General features: G+C 44.9%; 1 protein-coding gene across 2 annotated transcripts in view; it reads right to left on the reverse strand.

Moving 5' to 3' along the window:
* LOC147886954 (uncharacterized) overlaps positions 1-17,649 on the reverse strand; it is a 78,866-nt gene that overhangs the window by 42,765 nt on the left and 18,452 nt on the right. For both annotated transcript variants that reach the window (XM_087394612.1, XM_087394611.1), the window contains exons 3-4: positions 1,111-1,183; positions 844-958 (exon numbers count right to left, since the gene is read on the reverse strand). In XM_087394612.1, coding sequence (XP_087250738.1) covers positions 844-958; positions 1,111-1,183 — 188 coding nt within the window. The remainder of the gene's footprint in view (positions 1-843; positions 959-1,110; positions 1,184-17,649) is intronic.

Genomic DNA, 17,649 nt, shown 5'->3' on the forward strand with positions numbered 1-17,649 from the left:
GAAATCTACTACCGGTTATGTTTATACATTCACTGGAGGTGCAGTGTCATGGATGTCAAGGATGCAACAGTGCATAGCCTTGTCTACTACAGAAGCTGAATATATTGCAGCCACAGAGGCATGCAAAGAGGCCTTATGGTTATCTCGGCTAGTGGGAGATTTGGGCATTACAGATGATATTCCATTGTCGCATTGTGACAGTCAGAGTGCTATTCAGTTGGCACACAATCCTGTCTTTCATGCAAAGACAAAGCACATTGATGTGAAGTATCACTTCATCAGGGAAGTGATAGATGATAAGCTGATTCAGCTTGTCAAGATTCACACAGATGATAATCCAGCAGATCTGTTGACAAAAGGCTTGCCTGTAGAGCGGTTTGCACATTGCCGACAGTTGATGGGTATAGGTTGAGCCTCATTTATTTTTACTTGAGGACATATTGCCTTTAAGTGGGAGGTTGTTGGGGTAAAGGCTCTATGGCCACCCAAGTACAGTTAAGTACACTTAGTACTTTATTTGTTAAGTACACTAAGTACACCGTACTTAGTGTTGTAACCTTATCCTTTCATATAAAAGCTTCATTGTGTGCTAGGGGAGGTACACACATACCTTTTATCCCCACACTTCTTGTTGCTTGTTCTGCTTGTGTGTGTGTGTGTGCTCTCTCACACTCTCCCTTCCACATGCCTATGGCCTACATACTTAATTTATTTTGAGAGTGTTTTTCCATTCATCTTTTATTTGCCTATTCAGCAGTGGATAATACTATAATATCCCCATCACCCCATCACTAATATCAATTCCTATAAGAAGGATCACATCACACATGTAGGGATGAGCACCTGTATCTAGCTTGGCATCCAGATCAAAAGAAGCAAGCCTTGTCCTTAGCTGATCAATAATCTTTGTTAACTCAATCACCTGACTGGATAAATGGTGAATCTCACTCTTTAGACTCTGCAAAAGTTCCAAAAACGCTAGAAGTGATGAATTACCAACATCCAAAAATGTTTGCTTCTTCTCTCAAAATTAAAGCAGGTTCTTTCACATCACAATCAGTGCAATTTTTGTTTGTAGACACTGACATCAAAGTCTTGTTTCCTACTTACTGGAATAACCGAGAGTTTTTGCTTCAGAGAACGATAACTTTTAGACCTTCGCTGCCTCACATGATTCTGCCCTCTGAAATTTCCCACCCAAAAAATATAAAAAAGACAAAATCAATGCCTCATAAGCATACACTTCTACTAAATTATCAAACATGCAAGTGATGTGAGGTAAATTAGAACATGCTTTGTAACAAAAGAAAGGAGAAACAGAAGAGGCCTCTAAACAAGACAAGGTTTGAAAGAAACATCACAATTTGATAGAACATAGCTAATAAAGGGTGCTATGCGAAATGGTATGTCATGTGCATGGACTGTATCTTACGTGCGCTTTAGACGCACAAGACTAGTTCGGGAAGCCTGCCCAGGCTTGTGGCTAGGGAGGCGATTCTCTAGTTGAGTTGCAAGGGGACAGATGGATTAGGGTTACGAATTAGGATTTTCGCTTATTTTGGCGTATCAGGCTCGAGCCTATATAAAAAGCCCATCGTATTAGGCTCGAGCCTATATAAAGAGTCCATCAGTAGTGCAAGTTAAAGAAGGTCTAGTTCTTCCTTGCCGATCTGGATCCTGCATTGTGTCACGGACGCACGCATGCTTCCTAGTGTAGCCCAAGACCCAGCAACTATTCCAAGGCCCTTAGGCACCACCTAATGGTATGGGACACTAAGTGCTTGGGAACTGGTTGGGAGATGTGCCAATAGCTCAACTTGTGCCTCTAATAGGACGTCCCAATTCTCAAGTCCTTTTCTCACGGACGTCATAGTTGGGTGGTGAAACCAACCTAAAGGCCAACAAGAGGGTGGTAGAACACTAACTAAACAAAAGCCTTCACAATCAAATACTCAGCAAACACTCCAAAGACAGATAGGGGGAGCTAGAGCACTCCTGCTCAAATACAAAGACACAGACTAGCCCCAAAGCCTTGGCGCTCCTTTCGGTATTTCTTTATCAATTGAAGAGTGCCACAAAGAGTTTACACAATCAGTACCAACTCACGCGCATTCAATGCTCTTCCCTCACTCAAAGCATCAGTATCACAACACATTAGCCCTGCGGGGCTCTGCTATCACACCCATCTGACCACAAGCATCCATACTCAGTGCAAACACCTGCATTTTAACATGGGAGCCATTATTTACAGACCAAGCAAGGCCACACACTCCCCAAACACAACAGTTCACCAATCCACTAGGATACCCAAACAATGGGTGAAAGCATAACTGAGCTGCCCCCGATGCTCAGAAGCATAAACCATATCTGCAAGCATTCACTGTGACCACTCTGCCAAGCAAGTCTCTTGAAAAAACAGGTTACAACTCAAATGCCAATTCGTGAGCATTCAACACTGTTCTGCATGGCTTGTACTAAGCCTTGACTTGTTGCCAGCAATCCCACACTGGGCCCTCTTGAGCATAAGCCTAGAACCAATGGTCAATCGTAAGGTGACCAAGCTCTACTTGTCAACATCTCGAACACGTAACCAGCATCAACAGCTGCCCGTTCCCAAACCGTACAACAACTGAGCTACCCTGCCAGCCCTGCATTCATACAGCCTTCTATGCAGTCGTACATACAGTCCCGTACCTGCAGCAACCAAAAAATATTTCGTACCGTCCTGTTTACTGTTCCGTATAGATTTCGGGGGCCACAAGCCCTCCCCAGCTGCAAGCGCCTGTCCACAATGCACGTTTCGCAGTCGTACGATGGCTATTCCTGCTCCGGGTACTCACAGCCAGCAGCGCCTTCGATCACGTAGCCTCTTTGCCTACCCGCGTGACAATCTGCATGTGCCTTTCTTTTCGTACGTGATCCTTCTTCCTGCTCCTTCTCCAAGAGAAACCCGTCACCCCATATGCCCATCGGCCAGCCAGCTCCTACCATCGTTTTTCCTCCAAGGCCTTCCAAGGCTTCCTTACCAAAAGGGTCTACATGGGCTTGCCACGTGACAGCCCATGCCTTGGGTTGCCCCCAAGGGCTTCATTTGCTCCTAGGTCCCCTCTAGTGGGGTCTTTTTTAAAAGCCTACCAATTACCAACTTGAAAAGGCTAAGGTTTTTGGGCCCCTTTTTGGCCCTAAACCTTTCAGTTGCCCCCAAGGCACAATTGCCTAGGGGGAACTTGCACACCCACATCCTGTGACCTCGCCATTTGATTACCGTGGTCATTACTGGGGTCGAGGCCACATGTGAGCATCAAAACTCACGCCCTCGTGACATACCCCTCTCTTGAAACATGGCAAGTGACCTCGATTGCATCTGAATGTTACAAGGATATGCAGTAACTGAAATACATATGAATATACCATCATAAAAGCATGTATTACCATTGAAAAACAGATTATATGATTGTTCGGAACCTAGGATAGAAATCCATATAAACTGCAATAACCCACTCATAGTGACTACTGCACTGATCATAGAAGTCCCAAGGCATCTGATGTACTGTCAGCAAGCAATACCTCTGTTAGAATTATTGATAACTTCTAGGCAGTGACCAATGTAAAGTCAATAAGTGGGTTAGGGGCACTTTTCCCTCATTTAGAGGTTTTTTTCCCTAACCACAATTAGTCCACTATCTACGGTTAGTGAAGGATAAGGTTTGTCACTTAGACAAAACCTTATCCCCCTTTTGTATGGTTCTTACTCAATTCTATTGCACATTCGACGTTCTGCTCACTCTCTCTGACTTCCTGCTCTCTCTCTCTCTCATTTCTATCATTTGATATCAGACCGTACTATAGTACGGATTCCGTACTTGCTCACGATGCCATCAGCCGTACAAGCATCGTTGTAATCGTCCGTACACTTGCAGGTTCCCATTTGTACGTAGCCCGTACAACATACGCCTATCTGTCCGTACGACACTCCATCCGTACAAGCGTACGACGCCGTACAGCTTGCAACGAAGAGCCATGCTGTCCATACAGCCACACGTGCGGTGCCATACCTATATCCATACAGCTCTTTAGTTTGCACGCGCACTACCAGTCCATACAACTGACGCTGACCGTACATTCTTCATACACCTATGCCATACATGCCGAACAGCTCAAACCGCACGTGCGACCTATACCTGCCTCGAAATTTTGCGACCCACATCTGTACCTCTAAGCATTTCCGTACAGTCCATACACAGTGTACAGGCTGTTTGTCTAGGAATTTGAGCTGATGTCCGTACATCCAGCAGCAAACTCAAGGTACAGGTACCTCTATTTTGGTAGCAGACAATCTTTTGTAGGCACATTGCATTTTTTGGAACAAAAATTGGAGGCTTCTGTGCATTCTTGGACAAGTATTGCAGGCAGATGGCGAGAAATTGGGGCTTTTGCAATTGGATTGCAATTTTGCAGTAGAAGAGCAATTTGGGAGCTTTGCAAGCTTTTTGGACTCAGTTTGAGTCACATTTGAGCATTTGGGAAATTTTGCAGATATTTTACTCTAGTGCATTTTGAGCCATTGTTTGGTTGTGGATTCAAGCAGGTGCATTTTGAGATTGTGGGTGTGCTCATTTGCACACATTGGCAGTAGAATTTGGTTCTTTTGCATATAAATTGCAAATTGGGGCTTTCAATCAATTTGCCCCTTTTTGAGTTGCAATTTCTTGCAAAAATTTAGGGCTTTTTGCTTTACGCTGCAATTTCTTGCATTTTTGGGGCTTTCAGGCAATTTGCCCTCTTCTGGATGCAATTTCCCTGAAGAAATTGGGGCTTTTGGCATTCTGATGCAATTTGGCAGTGTACAAGCATTTTAGGACTGTTGCATGCAATTTTGGACTCATTTTGAGTGACATTGGAGAGCATTTGCAAGATAATTGAAGTGCATTTTGAGCCTTTGATAGGCTGTGACAATATTTGTCATTGTGGACAGATTTCTCTTTGCAGATTTCACTTGTGCATTTTACATCCCAGGAAAGGATTTTACTTGGTCAGTTTGCTGTATTTTTTGAGATTATATGGTGAAAATGGCTCAGAACAACCCCAATGAGGTGTTCGGAGTTCTCACACAGGAGGATAAGTTGGATGGCGCCAACTACTCCTTGTGGAGTTTCATGGTTCACAATATCTGGTTGGCAGATATCTTTGGGATTATGTCAATGGAGATGAAGCAAGACCAGCTACTGTCACTCCTACAGCTGGAGGTAGGGGTAGAGGTGCAAATGCAGCACAAGTCGTTGGAGCAGCCACTCCAGGAGCTCCCACAGCAAAGCAAAAAAGATGGGACTCTAGAGATGCACAAGCTCTTTCAGTAATTTCTCTTTCTGTCAAGAGATTCATTATACCTCATATTCGGTCATGCAAGACATCCATGGCAGCTTGGGAGATACTAGAGAGTATGTTTGCAGCAAGAAATGATACCAGGGTTTCCTTTCTGAAGCGAGAACTTTCCCATACGCATATGGAGGAGGGAGATTCCATGAATTCTCACCTCACAAAGCTTCAGGACTTGAGGGAACAATTGTTGAATATTGATGAAGTCATTCCGGATTCAGAGATGATCACCCCCACTCTGAACTCTCTTCCTGAGTCCTATCTCGGTTTCCAAACCTCGCTGAATTTGTCATTGAGTCCTCTCTTTTCACGAGTTAGTAGGACTTCTGTTGCAAGAGGAGCAGACTCGCAGAAATATGGCAACCCGGGCTGGCGAGCATGCTATGCTCTCCAAGTTCAAGCCCAAGGGTAAAGGGCAGCAAAAGCCACAAGCCAATCAGCCCACAAATCAGCATAAAGCTGATTCAGGACAGCCCTGTTATAAGGAAAAGGGTGATACAAATAAGCAGAAAAAGAAGGGCATCTATCATTATTGCAAGAAGCCACGTCATTATATTGGAGAATGCAAGAAGCGCATAGCCAAAGAGAAGGAAAGGGATTCCAGTATGGCTGTGTCAGATGCATCAGCTCCACATTCTCATGATGGGGAAGAGCACTATGCCTTTCTATCTTGCACTTCAGATTTTTCAGTGGGTAGTTCAGATGCTACAGCCACTAATGATGATGACCCATATGCTTACTTGACTTGCAGTTATGATCCTTCAAAGGATGCATGCTCTCTTAGTGTTGATGAGACACTTCATACTTGGTATTTTGACAGTGGTGCTTCAAAGCACATCACTTCCAAGAAGAGTATGTTTGTATCTCTACATCCTCCATCCACCGAAAAGAAGATGACTTGTGCGAATAATCCTTTTATTCAGTATGTGGAGTGGGAGACATTATTCTCACATCCATTGATGGCACAGATTTCAGAATTTCAGATGTTCTTTATGTGCTAGACATAAAAAAGAATTTGCTTTCAATGTCTTCACTCAATAGAGGAGGATTTCAGGTTGTTTTTTATGATGACAAGTGTGCAGTCAGAGAAAAAGAGAATGACTATGCTTTGATGTTGTCTGGCACTTTGTATCGGGGTCTTTTTCAGCTTGATCTATATGAAAAAAGATCCGATCTTGCATAATCAGTTAGCACTCCCACTGCTGCGATGCAAATGCGGAGTTATGGCATGCCAGGTATGGGCACATGAGCTATGTGACACATCCCATCACTCCTGAAACCCCTGATCTGCAAAATAACCACACACAACATCAGAACTGAGCAGGCTGCTCACCACCCAACCGTGACATCTACGGGATGTGATCCCGAATCAGAAGATGTCCCCCCGAGCCACGAGCTGAGCTACTGGCACGAACTCCCAATCAGATCCCAACCAGCCTGGTGTCCCATACCACCAGGTGGCGCTGTGAAGCCCTGGATCTGCCACTGGGCCTTGGGCTACGCTAAGATGCAGGCGCGCGTCCGCGACACAATCCAGGATCAGACCTAGCACCTGGGAACGAGACTTGCTCCCAACTGCACACTGAGAACTGAACCCCCTGGGCCTCTTTTATAGACTCAGGCCCCGGCGCCAAAAATAGCGAAGACCTATAAATAGTTCGTACCCTTGCCACTCAACCCGAGAATCAAGCCTGCCTAGCTCTAAGCCTCCCCAGGCTAACCTGAGCTAGTTCTGTGTACCCAGTACACGTCAGATACCGATCCGTGCACATGACATACTCCCCCTCCTCTAAGAACTCACTCCTGAGTTCGCTAAGAAATCGGGAAATGTTCTTTGGAGGTTTTGTAATGTCTCCCATGTTGCATCCTCCTCAACACGATCCTTCCACTTAATCTTGTATTCCGTGATAGTACGATTTCGAATCTGTCTTTCACGGAATTCAAGAATAGATTCAGGTTCGTGAGGAATAAAAGTTAAATCTGTAACTTCTATAATCTCATGAGGAGAAACAATTTGATCATCTGCACCCAATACTTCTTTCAGTCTACTGACATGAAAGACTGGATGTACTTTAACATCAGGAGGCAATTCTAGTCGATATGCAACTGGTCCAATTCTTTTAATGACCTTGAATGGGCCACAGTATCTGGGGGATAATTTCGGAACCAAACCAGTACTTAGGCTCTTGGATTCCTTAGGAATTCGCAAATATACCATCGTTCCTTCAGAGAACTCTCTAGGTGAACGATGTCTATTAGCATAAAATCTGTCCCGATCTTGGGCACTTCTAATAGATTCCTTGGCAAACTGCAACATTTCCTGCATGTCTTGCAAGAAGTTCTTAGCAGCATCATTTTGAATTCCTTTTAATCCTACCATAACTGGTGACTTAGGTTGAAACCCGTACATAAGCATAAAAGGACTATAACCTGTACTAGAATGCTTTGCACTGTTATAAGCAAATTCAATCATGGGTAGATAATCTTCCCATGAAGACTGTCTCTTAGATACATATGCCCGAAGCATGTCTTCAACCAACTGGTTGACCTTTTCTGTACTGCCATCAGATTGTGCATGATCTGAGGAACTCATACTTAGAGTAGTTTCTAACTTCTCAAATACAAGTGTCCAAAAGTTACTTGTAAACTTTGAGTCCCTGTCACTGACTATGTCAGATGGCAAACCATACAGCTTGAACAAGTGGTCCACAAACTCGTGAGCTAACTGAACAGCTGAAATAGTTGTTCTTGTAGGTAAGAATCTAGCCATTTTTGTCAAACGGTCGACTATGACCCAAATAGAGTCATGACCCTTGCGCGTACGAGGCAAACCAGTAATAAAATCCATGGAAATACTCTCCCATTTATTACCTGGAATCTGTAATGGCTGTAATAAGCCCGCGCTTCTAAGGCGTTCAGCCTTAGTAACCTGACAAACTCGGCAACCTACCACATAGTTCTCTACGAATGCACGCATCTTAGGCCAATAAAAGGTATGCTTCACAAGAGACAGAGTCCGATGTATACCTGGATGTCCCGCACTAGGAGCATCATGACACTCCCAGAGAATCTTGGATTTTAGGTCCAGAACATCAGGCACACAAATCTTTTCATTCCGGAACAGCAAGCCGTTCCTAATCATCCACTGACCTCCCGCCGCCTGTATCCTAGGTGGCACAATCCCTGAGTCCTGGTCAACCATGGAATTCCCATCCTGGACTTTCTGCCAATAAGAACTGAAATGACTATCAGTTGCGTATAGCCCTCTCAAGGATTGAAATAGGTCTGAGGATATTTCCGTAAATGACAAAGCATTTACAAACTTAACTCGACTTAAGGCATCCGCCACACTATTCAACGAACCCTTACGATAACGTATTTCGAAATCAAAATCCTGCATTAACTCTGCCCATCTGGCTTTCCTTCCTCTCAAGTCTGATCCATCACACACATACTTAATTGACTGGTGATCAGTCAATACAAGGAACTTTGAACCATACAAGTAGTGTCTCCAAACCTTGAGAGCATACACTACCGCATAAAGTTCCTTCTCGAGTGTGGGCCAACGATACTGAGTGTCGTCTAGCTTCTTACTCTCAAAAGCTACAGGTCTACCTTCTTGGAATAGAGCTGCCCCAATCGCATAATCACTCGCATCGGCCTCTAAAACATAAGGCCGGGTAGGATCGGGTAATGCAAGAACGGGTGCTTCCTTGATAGATAACTTCAAGGTTTCAAAAGCCTTGTTCATTGCATCATTCCAAGGGATCGGTTGAGTAGACCTGCGTCCACGACCTTTCAATATGTTGGTCAAGGGTACCGTGATATGTGAATAATCACGCACTGACTTTCGAAGAATACCGTAAATCCAAGGAAAGAGCGAAGTTGTTTCACAGTCTGAGGTATAGGCCAATCTAAAACCTTCTGGATACGATCCAGATCAATGCTAATACCTTCAGAAGAAATCTTGTGTCCTAAGTAAATGATCTCCTTCATAAAGAAGTCACATTTACTCATCTTGGCATAAAGCTTATGCTGTCTTAGAACAAGTAAGACAACCCGAAGGTGTCCTATATGATCCTCAAGCGTTTTACTATATACCAAGATATCATCTAAGAACACGACAACAAATTTGCCCAGATAATCTCTGAACAAATCATTCATCATCTGCTGAAAAGTAGCAGGAGCATTGGTCAAACCAAAAGGTAATACGAGGAACTCGTAATGACCATACCTAGTCCGGAATGCGGTCCTATCTATGTGTTTAGCATAGATACGGATTTGATGATAACCCGTACGCAAGTCAATCTTTGTGAAATACTTCGCTCCGGCCAAACGGTCTATCAAATCATCAGAACGAGGTAAAGGATAGCGGTTCTTAATTGTAACTTTATTTATCTATACACATCCTCCAGGAAGAATCCTTCTTCTTTCGTAAGAGGACAGGTGCACCCCAAGGAGATTTACTTGGGCGGATATAGCCCATATTCAGGTAATCCTGAAGCTGGATAGCTAACTCATCCTCCTCTACCTGGCTCATCCTATACGGTGGTACACTGATAGGTTGAGCCCCTGGGACTAAGTCTATGCGATGATCTACTACCCTTTCTGGAGGTAACCCTTCCGGCAGTTGAGCTGGGAATACGTCCTTAAAATTATCTAACAACGTTCTCAATTCTCGGTGTTCAAACACACTTAATTCATTTTTGTTAATTACCGAGACAATAAATGAAGAAAGTGGAATCAAAACACACTGATAAACATCATAATGAGAAGTGTTCAATATATTCCGAAGCTGCATCGCAGATACAATAGGCCCCTGAGAAGGGGTAATCTTATCACACTGAATACAAAATTGGGTGCCTTTGTCTTCAAAAGAAAGCGTATGCGCTGTCCATCCGATCTGGATATTGTGGGTTTTAAACCACTCTATCCCGATCAGCAAGTCTACATGCTCTAGATGCATAACATAACATGTGAGAGCTCCCGTGTAGGCTTGAATCCGGATGGGAAGCGCTTCAACCTTGCGATCCCAAAACTGCTTCCCGGCTGGAAGCTGCACCTCGTAGGTGTGGTCGCTAGGTACTGTGGACAGCCCCATCTTCTGCACAAATTTGTAATTAACAAAATTGTGAGAGCTGCCCGGATCAAAGAGAATGTGAACCTGTTGGTCCCTAACTTCTCCATAAACTCGGAAAAGATCATGGGAACCAAACAACGAAGTATTAAAGGTACAATTGCAAGAAAGGGGGCAGGTAATGACATTTACTGAAATACCTGTCATCGTAACCTGGTTGGCTCCCTTGGCTGCGGTACGTGGACCTGCCTGGAGCTTCGGTCCTAGCACCAATTTCTGGTTCTTCCGCTTAGGACACTCATTCTTCGTGTGGCCCCGCTCCTCGCAATAAAAACACCGGCCCTCTTTCTTGAGCCTGAGAGTGCGAAGGAAACGGGCCTTACCATTCTTCGCAGGAGTTAAGCTTTTCCTGGAGGCGTTGTCCGTAGACTTCGTCTCCCCAATACCAGTTGCATGCTGAAAGAACTTGCGTTTGTTCTTTCCGCTGGTCTCGGTAACTGTGGTTGCCTTGGTTCCGGCCATGGTATCATCATATATGCGCGCATATGTCATGGCCTCCTGCAATGTTGTGCACTTGTTATTCTTAATCTGTAACTTATAGGAGTCTGGCAAACCATCCACGAAAAAACCTAACAAGGTTACAGGATCCATTTTGGTGGCCCTGGTTTGCAGATCCCTAAATCTTTGAAGATAGACTTCAAAAGTTAAATTCAATTTTGACATATCGAGGGCTTTGAGCTTGCCGACGATATCATAGTCATCTTCCTTCTTCAGGAACTCCTTCCTGAAGATACCCTCAAATTCTGTCCAAGTGTCAGGCTTAGGCTGAAGTTCTTTCCACCAAAGCAAGGCTTTACCTGACATAAACCCTGCTGCTAGCTGAATCTTTTTCTCGTCTGGATAGGGGTGAAATTGGAAGTGTACTTGCCACTTGTGCAACCAAGTGTCAACCACCTCCTTTGTTCTTGATTTCTGGTCACCTGGAAAGGGATCCGGAGTGATATTCGGGCCTAGCACGGAAGCCATGGCATCCACATGCGTGAGTGCCTGTACCGTGCTAGCCAGAAGAGTCAAAGTAGCTTGTATCCCTTGGAGTTGCTGTGTCAACCCCGATTGATTAGCGTTGACCTGCTCAAATTTACCATCCAGAGCAGTCGTGAACTCACTGAAGGCTTTCTTAGTGATCAGGTCGTCATAGAGACCCTGGTCATCCTCTCCCACTGGAGTGTAGTCTAATTCCTGCTCCCCCATAGTGAACTCGGGATTCGGAGCATCAGACATGGCTGAATACTGATTCGATTACAAATGGAGAGAAATAAATAACTGAAACGGAGCACGGAGGGAGATGGAGTAGAAGAAAACCGTCCCAGATAAATCTGACAGAAAAGATGCTGAAATCTGGAAGACCACGAGCCCTGGTGCCTCCTCGAATCTGCAACCGGATGCGCAGTCAACAATAGAGGCTGTACGGACTGCTGACGTGGCCTGTACGGCTGCTGACGCAGTCCGTACGGTGGCTGCAGAAGCTGGCGCAGGCGCTGTACGGAGCAGCAGCAGGTACAAGAGCTGGCGAAACAGTCCGTACAGGCTGTACGGCTGTCGCTGTAACTGTACGGACTGGTACGGAAATTTTGGGAGCTGTGCAGGGCTGACGCAGGCAAGGCGGATGCAGGGAAACTGCTCGAACAGGGCGCTGCTGAAGGGCGAGGCTGGCTGGCACAGATCTCGAGGTGACGTCTCGAATCTTGGGCTGCTGGTGGATTGTCTAGCACCCAGCCCCCCATCTATATAGGGTGCAGGGCTGCCCGATTTGGAAGCTAGGCTTCCAAAGAAGGCTGAGCCCCTCCAGCTTTGGAGGGGTGCTTTTGCGAAAAAAGCACCTGAGCCCCTCCAACTTTGGAGGGGTGCTTTTTTTCGCAAAAAAGCACCTTCCACCTGCGCAGGCTGCACGCAGCCCTCAACGCAGGCTGTTCGCAGCCTGTTGCGCAGGCTGTGGACAGCCTATTGCGCTGGCTGTGGACAGCCTATTGCACAGGCTGTCCTGTCGCTACTGCCTCGCCTACTGCGCCCCTTCCTACACCCCACATCCTCTACTCCCTGGCTGTAAATTTCCTGCCCTACTCTCCTTCCTTTCTGCTCTCCTTCTCCTCCCTCAGACTTCTCTATGTAGCCTTCAGAATTTTCGATTCTATTTCACTCCTCTTCTTCTTCCTTTCCCAGATATTTCTTCACCCCTTCTACCCCAGGTAGTCAGCAAAAAACGCAGCAGGTAATCTCGAATTTTAGGGCATACCTGGAAGAGAAATCCGTCAAATTTCTTGCATCAGAAGTTCCTACCTCAGGAGCTGGCTCTGATACCAACTGACACATCCCATCACTCCTGAAACCCCTGATCTGCAAAATAACCACACTCACCACCCAACCGTGACATCTACGGGATGTGATCCCGAATCAGAAGATATCCCCCCGAGCCACGAGCTGAGCTACTGGCACGAACTCCCAATCAGATCCCAACCAGCCTGGTGTCCCATACCACCAGGTGGTGCTGTGAAGCCCTGGATCTGCCACTGGGCCTTGGGCTACGCTAAGATGCAGGCGCGCGTCCACGACACAATCCAGGATCAGACCTAGCACCTGGGAACGAGACTTGCTCCCAACTGCACACTGAGAACTGAACCCCCTGGGCCTCTTTTATAGACTCGGGCCCCGGCGCCAAAAATAGCGAAGACCTATAAATAGTTCGTACCCTTGCCACTCAACCCGAGAATCAAGCCTGCCTAGCTCTAAGCCTCCCCAGGCTAACCTGAGCTAGTTCTGTGTACCCAGTACACGTCAGATACCGATCCGTGCACATGACACTATGGCAGCTTAATGACACTTCAGAGGCATGATATGGTTGATGCATTGCCTCCTTTGGAGTTGCCTCCTCCTCATGTATGTGAAGGTTGCATCCTTGGCAAGATGCATAGACTTCCTTTCAAGAAGGATGGTGCAGTGAAAGCTACACAAAAATTACAACTTATTCATAGTGATGTCTGCGGTCCCATGAGGACACCTGCTTTTGGGGGTTATCTCTATTTTGTTGCATTCATAGATGACTTCACCAATTACACTTGGGTTTATGGTCTCAAGGCAGAATCAGAAGTATTTAGGCATTTCAAACACTTTGTGGCTATGGTTGAGAATGAGACAGGACTCAAGGTGCAGACACTTCGCACAGATCGAGGGGGAGAGTATATGTCTCATGAATTTGAGGCATTTTTGAAGGAGAAAGGTATCACGCATCAGCTTACAATGAGGCTTACACCTCAACAGAAATGGCAAAGCTGAGCGAAAGAATCGCACTCTTATGGAGATGGATAGATGCATGCTCACAAGTAAGAAGTTGCCTCACAGGTTTTGGCTTGAAGGCCTCATGTGTGCCAACTATATTTTGAATCGGGCTCCTACAAAGGCTTTGAAGACAATCACTCCCTATGAGGCATGGCATAGGAGAAAGCCTTCAGTGGACCATTTCAGAGTTTTTGGTTGTGTTGCATATGCCCACGTGCCTATGGAGTTTAGACGTTGTCAGATAAGGCACTCAAATGCATTTTTGTGGGATATAGTTCACAAAGAAAAGGCTATCGTCTCTACAATCCTGCTACATGCAAGATTTTTGTTAGTAGAGATGTTATATTCTCTGAAAATTCAGCACATACACATGCTGAATTTCAGATTCCAGCTTCTTCAGATGATGTGTTTGAGGGGATGCTTCCTATAGCATTTGGTTCCCCCGCTGAAACTCAGAATTTACAGCAACCTCCTCCAGATCCACATGTCCAGATTCAGCCACCGGCTGATTTAGTACCACCTCAGGGTGTGGATGAAGTTGTCAGGCAAGAGATTCAAGCCACCTCCAAGCTTTGCGGTATCAAATGATGCACGTAAGGTATGCAAGCTGAATAAAGCTTTATATGGGCTGAAACAAGCTCCCGTGCTTGGTATGCAAAGATAGATGCCTTTCTGTCCAGCAAGGTTTTCAGCAATAGTCCAACTGAAAGCACCCTCTACATCAAGAAGAATGGGGGGGAAATCTTGGTCATCATTCTTTATGTAGATGACCTACTGCTCACAGGGCCAAATGGTGATAAAATTGCAGATTTCAAGGCTGAATTGAGAGCCACTTTTGACATGTCAGATTTGGGCATGTTACATTATTATTTGGGGATCCAATTCATTCAAGCGAGACGTGGTATCATTATGTCTCAATCCAAATATGTTCAAAAACTCTTCGATAGATTCAGGATGCAAGATTGCAAGCCTATAGCTACTCCCATGGAGCCAAGGCCGAGGCTTACAATGTACGATGCAAGAGAATTTGTAGATGCCACACTCTACAGTCAGGCGGTTGGATGCCTCATATATCTGTACAATACACGGCCCGATCTTCAGTTTGCAGTATCTCAGGTGAGCAGGTATATGCACAGCCCAAAGACAACACATTGGCAGGCTGTAAAACGCATCTTCCATTACTTGCAAGGCACAAAGTCCTATGGCTTGATGTTTCCCAGGGGGGGTGACTTACAGATGAATGCTTACAGTGATTCAAATTGGGCTGGAGATTATTATGACACTAGGCAGTCCACAAGTGGTAATTGTTTCTTTTTGGTCAAAGCTTGCATTTCTTGGCTGAGCAAGAAGCAATTTACTGTGGCTACTTCCTCATGTGAAGCTGAGTACAGGGCAGCTTTCAGAGCGATAGTTGAATGTGTTTGGCTGCGTCGTTTGCTTGCTAATCTTCATCTTTCAATGGAGGGTCCTTCTCCGATTCTCACTATTAGTCAGAGTGCTATAGCAGTTGCAAAGAATCCTGTGTTTCATGCTCACACGAAGCACATTGAGGTTCACTATCACTATGTTAGAGAGAAGTTGCATGCAGGAGAGATCAGTATGATCTATGTGTCAACACATGACAATGTTGCAGACATCTTCACCAAAGCACTTCCACGTGAGAAGTTTGAGGCATTTCGCAGTGCCCTGAACTTATCGCCTTTTGGTGATTGATCATTTCCTTGTACATGACATTGGCACTGCAGGGGGATGTTAGAATTATTGATAAATTCTAGGCAGTGACCAATGTAAAGTCAATAAGTGGGTTAGGGGCACTTTTCCCTCATTTAGAGGTTTTTCTCCCTAACCACAATTAGTTCACTAACTACGCTTAGTGAAGGATAAGGTTTGTCACTTAGACAAAACCTTATCTCCCTTTTGTATGGTTCTTACTCAATTCTATTGCACATTCGAGTTCTGCTCACTCTCTCTAGCTTCCTGCTCTCTATCTCTCATTTCTATCAACCTTGGGTAAAACAAACAACGTCACCAAGCGACCTCTAGATATCTGAGCCTATCTGTAACATAGAAACAGAGGTACTACCCCTCTCTTGAGCATCAAGCAATGCTCCAAATCTACGCTCTACTAAGCCTGAAGGAGCCACAACCAAGGTCGGCTGAAAAGCATCTAGATAGAGCTGTAATAACAGAGGTGTATCTGCTAGATCACCCTCTTCCAACCACTTTGCATGTGATGGAGAATAATTTCTGAATTTTACCAAGTAGCGGCGGGAAACTCTACCCCTGATCTTCCTTTCCTTATGTGCCAAAATCTACTCTAGAACTAGGATCTCATCCAATTCCTCAACCTCTGGTTGCATCTCATCACGCATATCCTCTAGCACATCACCCTCGAAAGGTTTAAAGAGACTCACATGGAAAGCATTGTGAATCCTCCAATGATCCGGTAGCTTCAACCTGTAGGCTACATCACTTAGCTTCTCTGAAACCTGAAAAGGCCCATAATAAAACATGCTGAGTTTGGGAAACAACCAGTCTTTGGCCCTTTTTTTTTCAGCCTTGCCTTTTCAAAGCGCAAAAGAACCCAATCACCTTCATTAAATATCAATTCACGACGGTAACGACAATCAGCTACCTTCTTTTGCTTTGCATGAGTCTTCTAGAGAGCTTGCTTCACCTTCTTATATGCCACATCCATGCTTTCAACATACCTATCAGCTTCAAAAATCGTATCCTTTGTATGCAAGATAGGTGGAACTTTCCTGCCTCGTCACACTATTTCAAAAGGAGCTTTCCCAGTGGAAGTATGCACAGTATTGTTGTAAGCAAATTCTACTAAGGGTAGAAACTGCTCCCATTGTGTCTTATGCTCAAACACATAGTATTTCAGCAAATCAAGAGCAGTCAAATTAGCCTCTTCGGACCGCCCATCTAACTAAGGATGGAAAGAAGATGAAAATCTCAACGTAGCGCCCATATTTTCGAAAAGCCCTCTCCAAAAGAGACTCGTCATGCGCAGATCTTTGTCACTTACGATAAACTGAGGCATCCCATGGTATTTCAAAATGTTCTGCATGAACAACTTTGCCATATGATCCGCTGTAATTTTCTTCATTACTGGAATGAAGTGTGCCTGCTTACTGAACCAGCATATAATAGTCCAGAGACCATCATTCCCCATAGGCGTCCTAGGAAGATCGAATATAAAATCCACGGCAATACTTTCCCACGGTCTATCTGGGATTGGCAATGGCTGCAATCCAGGTGTCTTCTGGCACATGATGCATGTTCTGATAAAGGCATCCACATCCCGTCTCAAAGCTGGCCAATAGAAAAAGTGTTCCACTGCTTTAACCATAGCATCAATGCCTCTATGTCTTGCATACAGTGGAGCATAACTTTCTATTATAACCTTTGACCTTAGCTGCTTTGTGACACAAAGGCGTCCATGCTTCATAATGAAGCCATCTTTGACAGTGTAATGGTCATGCCGCTGATCATTAGACAGCTGGTCATAAATCCTTGAGAAATCCTCATCCTGAGCATATTGATCCTTCATTGCATCCAACTCACTGTGGTAAGCAATGGTTACTGCGGAAACCTGAGGCTTCCATAACAATGCATCGGCCACCACATTCTTTTTACCTCCCATATGCACTATCTGAAAGTGAAATATGGATAAGAAATTGGCCCATCGCATATGCTTCTCAGATAACTAAGTTTGAGTGAGGAAATATCTCAAAGATTGATGATCTGTCTGCATTGTGAAATCGGCCCCAAGCAATTAGTGCTTCAGCGTAAAAAGGGGATGAATTACAGCCAGCAATTCCTTCTCATAAATGCCCAGATGTCTCTCATCATCC

Source organism: Dipteris shenzhenensis, chromosome 23 (assembly GCF_047967505.1).
Source record: "Dipteris shenzhenensis isolate YYH24624 ecotype China chromosome 23, Dip_SZ_1.0, whole genome shotgun sequence".
Classification (NCBI taxonomy): Eukaryota; Viridiplantae; Streptophyta; class Polypodiopsida; order Gleicheniales; family Dipteridaceae; genus Dipteris; species Dipteris shenzhenensis.